The following is a 6000-nucleotide window of genomic DNA, read 5'->3' as shown; positions in this document are numbered from 1 at the left end:
GGAGTCCTCCCTTCTAGGGAGTCGGATCTCTGATCTGCAGATGCCTGTGCAACAGGCGCACAAACCCTCTGCGCGCTGTGGCGCTTTTCCACGTGTGTCCGCCCTTTGTTTGGGTGGGGCCTCAGCGACCTTACCAGGGATGTATATAAATATACAGTAAGATATGCATGTATAAAAATAATCCCTCAGCAGCAGCCATGAAGAAATATCGACTAAATAGACATGAGGCAGCCTTCATCACACTAACAGCATGCTAATGAAGGGGAAGGGGTGCTCCATCTGTAGACAGCCCTACCGCCCAGGCTCTTTACTGATTAACCCCTCTGCTGCCAGCGCCGGCAGCGCTAGGTGTGAGGTGAACCCTCACACGCGTCCCCGACCGCCAGAAGCACCCCAATCCCTGCCCCACTCACCGCCAATCCGTGATCTGCTCATGTCAATGGGGATTAACCTCAGGTACGCGCTTTAACTTTAATACTCGATTTCGTCCCCTAAATATTTTTGAGCTGTAGGTGCTACATAAAAATACATATAACCCGCAATCTCAGCTCGAGTAAAATAGCCCTGTGGGTGAATGTGCCCACTGCAGATGACGGCGGGTAAGCTCCTTTCCACAGGAAAACCTGCTGTAGGATAACTGAGAGGGTACATTATGCATCTTCGTGCCTGCATGCGTGGGAGGAGGTGAGGGCCACGACTGGAGCCCTCGAAAACTTCTGAGATGGAGGGCGAGGTATCGATCATTCCCCCGCAGAATGGGTAACGTGAGTACTCAGGGCTCAGTACAGTACTCAGATGTCCACAGCAGCAGGTGCGTGAACCCAGCAACCAATCTGCCCACTGCAAGCCCCCACAAGACCATTTTATCTTACATACTGGTCTACAAACAGCCTCCATCTGTGCCTTTAGTTCCCCTCAAACCCTCGATGTCTGAACAGCTGATGAAGCTCATTATATAATTAATTGTGCCCGATGCAGACTCTCGCTCTCCCCTGCAGCTGTCACTCTCCCCTCTTCAGCTATGCACCGACCAGCCACTTTGCCTCATATGCCTTCACGGAACCTTGCATAGCAGTAATGTCGCTCCTCTCCCACTCCACCTCACCTCTGCAGCTACCAACATCAGCGTGGCCATTTCACTCACCTTTCCACCCCCCCAAACAACTGTTCTCAGCCATCGGTCACCATTAGCTAACCCCTCCCTCTCCCGTCCTCAGCCGCCTCTCTTGCAGACCCCGATAGGAAACAGACCTCGCCAGCTCGGCACAGTAACAGCCAAGTGGGAGGCTGCGAGCCTGAGCCCAGGGTTGTGACTGCCCCACTGAGCCAACCCCAAGTACATTTTAGATAAAATCAGAGAGGGGGTGTGTTAAAGGAAAAAAAACGGTGCACACGAAAATGTCCGACATAAGGGAACGCACGGCACGGTCCGTTCATCGCGGGCACGCCGAGTCTTCCACCAGAGATCGCCGTACTATACTGGACAGTGTGGGGAGGGGGCTGCGCGCGGCCCCCACCCCTTCCTAATGATATAAATGGCTTTGTTTCCCCTTCCAAATATAGCCTCAGCTCAAACCCATCCGTTTCCGAGGAGCCACCATCAGCTCGGTCTGAGGATGCGACCCCTCTCCCCTCCATTAATGGTTCTGACTTTGCAAGAGCTCCGCCCCACCAGGGCACCCTTTCACGGGGGGGTCATCAGCTGCGGGCACGTACGAGTAAACAAGCAGGCGATGCACAGCCCAGGCTGATCAGTGAGGATGGGAACTAGGTAGGCGAGAACACGGCATGGCTATATCCAACACGCATGACAATTCGACACGGACAAGTTATCCGCAAAAGAGCAGGGCCTCTCTCATTTCAAGTGAAATTCGCACAGCACACTACAAGGACGTGTAACGGGGTTTGCAAAAAAACACAATCACCACAGGATTAAATACATACAAGAAGAGGTTTCAGAAAGGAGGCAGCATCGCAGGCACCGGCGGCCACAGCTGGGGGGTGGGGGTAGGCTTTGCCTTTTCCTAGCGTCGCATCTGTGGCCGCGGCTGGCATACTCGAGTTTTCTTTAAGCCCCGTCCTTTTCAGACTGGGCGCCTCAACTTCCTGATGGGGTAAAAGGTTCCTTATCTTCTTTATGGGGCCATCTGGACCCATAAAGAAGATAAGAAACCTTTTACTTCAGCATTAAGGCAAGGAACACAATCTGAAAAGGATAGGGCTTAAAGAGAAAGAAGAACGTCACTAGGACCTCTTCTCCAATGGCTGGCCACCGTTTAGGAGGCCAGCCAATGGAGAAGAGGGGCGGGGCTTAACCTCGCTAGTGAACTTCTCTCTATCTCATTAAATCTCGCCAGAGAGACTGCGCAACCGCAGCCATCGTAGGCTGAGACTTAAAAAGGAGCAACATTGTCAAATAATGCTGCCTTGCTTTCTGCGTTCCACAAAAAGGCAGATGGGAGAGGTGATATTGCTTCAAAGATTTCAGTTTTCAAATCACAAACTCAGCAGAAGGCATCTTGGGCAAAACGGTCAGTAGGTGAATCTGCGCCTGGAAACAGGTTAGAAGTGTTTGAAACAATACTGGTTATAAGAAGAAAGCAAAAGAATGACAACCACAGCACTAAAATATAAAAATATTTTTTTTAATAGCGACTGCAATGTCACCAGCATACAATTATTATTGAAAGGCAAATTCATACATAATTATTTTGTTTTGTAGAGACACAGAAAATTGGGAAACTCTCAAAATGAATTAACTCCGATGATCCTTCTAATTTGTTCATAAGTAAGCCAGAATACCAACGACCAAGGCGCCTGCAAAATCAACCAGAATAAAAACAATTACATTTGAATCTGTTATTACAGTTTTTGTCTTTAAAAAAGTAAAATACGTAACAGTGGATTTAAATAAACAAACTCTATTGGTGACTCAATTTATGGGAATGTAAACAAAAAATGAACATTTTACAAGGTTTGTCAATCAATACTTTTTACGGAAAATAGAATTGGGCATCCATACAACAATCGAGTATAAAACAATTCAGTGTATGGCAAACGTGGTCAATTATTTATTCAAAACATTGAAACTCAATACAGACTTCGTATCGTGAAAACTGAATACATTTCAGAAATAGTGACAATTTACGTGCTTTAAAGATTAACAAGTGACAGTTATTAATAAAGATGTATGTATATTCTAAAAACTTCTCTATGCCATGAAGGTTATACACACTATAAGATTTAAAGATATAAAGTAGTGATATTCGTCTGCTTTTAAAGAATAATAATATATACTAATTGAGCACAAATTAGAATGTAAAATAAATACAATTCCAGAAGATCATAATAAAGAATACGAATATTGTATAAGAGAAGGCTGTATTATAAAATTGTTATTTAAATGGCGACTAACATTAAATGGGTGTTCAGTAAGTGGTAAAACAAATCTTACAGTTTTACAAATGTTGTGTTCATTAAGTTCTTAAAACGAGTGTTACTCATCATCAACGGAGAAGTGGAGGGTACACAGAAATGTGCTATCATGCATAGCTCCCCTTAAGCACTCAAACAATAAGAATGAGATAACTAAGGTAGGCATGCAATTAGTATGTTACATCATCACACAGTAAATCTAAAGCATTATTGCTCTAGTAATTGTCAGTGACAAACAGAAACAAAAGATTAAAACAAAATGACTCCTTTAAACTATCTGTACCAAAGCACTTACTTCTCATTAACCCTATTTGAAAGGAACAGGAGTGCGCATTCAGTATCTAGGAACACCACCATTATACTATCTCCATATTCTTGTTATCCCTACCTCATTGCAAACTGAGATTTCCAATATTAAAGACCACTGGTAAACAAGGGCCCAAGCCACAAGCTGGCAACCCTCCTCCCCCACGGAACAGGTGCGGGCCTGATTTGATTGGTCAGGACTGGCAGCCAACAGTGGCCACATCTTTCGAATTTTTGCTGGTCTACGCCCGTGAACGCTATTGGCTGCCCACGGGCTGACTAGGTAGCCTGGATGGTCGGAGGTGTACTAAACTAAATAGGGGGCAACCTTACCTGTTGACCACTTTGCTTTATGGCGCACGTACGCCGACAAACTCTCCCAACAACACCCGACCCACCATTTTCTTTGGAGCTGTAGTTTTCCAGTTGGAGCTCGCCTCCGCTGCCATTGTTTATCCGCAGAGACTGCTACCGTTTTGATACAGAGGGCTTCTTCTTCCCTGGATCATTGGTGGCAGTGGTGACAGACCACGGGGAGCCTTCTATTAGGGCTGATTTTCAAAGGACCCAAGCGGGCTGCTGGCTGTTCTCACCGGAGTCTCCACAGGAGTTTTTGCAAGAGTCATCTCGGGGCGGAGGTGAAGTGGGGCGGAAGATGGGTTTTCTCTGCTCTTGTGTTAATTGGAGAGCTTTTGTGGGAGTTAGGTGCTCGCTTTGGACATTATCAGTGTTGTCTGGATAGGACTGAGCTTGGAGGGCACTAGGACGCTATGGTTTACTGGTCACACTGAGCTAGGTGAGCGGCTCAACTTGCATCTTTTTGTAAGATGAGGTTTCTGCTCGTCTTTAGTTTGTCTGTATTAGCATATAACTTACCAACATCACTGGTTTCGGCTGATTAACCAGCTTAGGCCCTACATCCTGTAATTCTGGGCAAATCGCTTTAAAATGTTTGGGCAGTAAGTGGCGCTGATGCAGTATTAATCATTGGCCATCCATTTTCAGGGCCTTTCGCTGTGTTTTGCTCGGTTTTTCCCTTGTGACTGAATACCGCTTAACTGACCATGTTTTTTTAGTTACTCCAGTTGTGTTCAGGGCATCTTATGTTATTAGGCAGCACAGTGGGGATTATGGCTTTGCTGTAGGGTATTAGCCATTTTCCTACAGTAAGTTTGAGTGTAGGATCATTTTCTAGTTGCCATACCAACAAAGCAGGTAAAGCGAAAGTATGATATGGCAAAGATCATGGGGTGGATAGACGCTATGGACCAAGTGTTGGTTTCGGTGCAACCAGCACTGTCCTTGTTGGTGCAGAAGGAGGCGGACCTGTCCTAGAGATGAGGCCGAGTCTGATAATGGTGTGGTTAATGTAGAGCACTCTAAGAGGAAGGGACCCCCCCTCAAAGGCAACATTTCCCCTCGTCTGTAAGTGATGAGTGGAAAGGAACTATGAAAGCGGGTGCAGCAAATGCCCCATTGACAGTGGTCACGCCTGGTCAGGGACAGGTGGTGGTCATCAATGGGGAGGTAGACAGGGCCAAAGATGCCAGGCAGCAGATGGAGGCATCTAGGAACACAGAGGATGAATTAGTAAATAGCCTAGGTAGTAAGCAAGGTGAGAAAGCTTTAGCCGCTTCCAGTAACCTGGTGGCGGCACAGTGGCCCAAGCAGCTCGAGGTGACTGCTAATGCTGCAAAAGTAGCCGACATTCAGCTACGAGTAGGTGCTCTGGGGCAGCAGCATCACTCCCTTGCGCCACTCCCGGGGCAGGCCCTACCAAGACTACCATGACATCCGTGGCTGGGAACAAAGGTGAGGAGACTGTTCGAGCTAGTGGGCATGGTCCGGTAATGTCCCCCAGGAACTGGCTAGGATTGCATCTATTGGAGGAGCTGAGGGAAAAATAAAGAAGGATGCGGACGCAGATATGTTTGAGCTCACTGTAGTTAGAACTCAAGAGGAGGAAAGCAAGGCTGCTAAAGACTGTGCACAACTTGAAGAAACCAAAAGGAGAGGAGACACTAATGAAAAGGATTATGGGTTTTACCATCTATCAGTCAGTACTCCTTGAGAAATACCCCGTTTGTGGCCCGCAAACGTCTTACTATATGAACAAGATTGCAGGCACGTACAAAGACTCTGGTGGGTTTTGCTGGAAAGGGTATGATAAGACATTTAGGCTGAAGAAAGACACAACCCCAGGCATGTTTTGGGATCAAACAGACAGGAGGGTTCAAGTACTGACCAACAGTGTGCCAT

The 6000-nt window shown here is 46.7% G+C and overlaps 1 protein-coding gene across 1 annotated transcript in view; it reads right to left on the bottom strand.

Annotated features, from left to right (window-relative positions):
• Nucleotides 1–2624: 2624 nt before the first annotated feature.
• SLC25A27 (solute carrier family 25 member 27) overlaps nt 2625–6000 on the bottom strand; it is a 222540-nt gene continuing 219164 nt past the window's right edge. The window contains exon 9 of the mRNA XM_078647653.1: nt 2625–2817. Within this exon, the coding sequence (XP_078503779.1) occupies nt 2746–2817 (72 nt within the window). The 3' untranslated portion in view covers nt 2625–2745. The remainder of the gene's footprint in view (nt 2818–6000) is intronic.

Source organism: Lissotriton helveticus, chromosome 6 (genome assembly GCF_964261635.1).
Source record: "Lissotriton helveticus chromosome 6, aLisHel1.1, whole genome shotgun sequence".
Taxonomy (NCBI): Eukaryota; Metazoa; Chordata; class Amphibia; order Caudata; family Salamandridae; genus Lissotriton; species Lissotriton helveticus.
The sequence above is the reverse complement of the archived record's forward strand: the minus strand, read 5'-3'. Positions and strand labels throughout refer to the sequence as shown.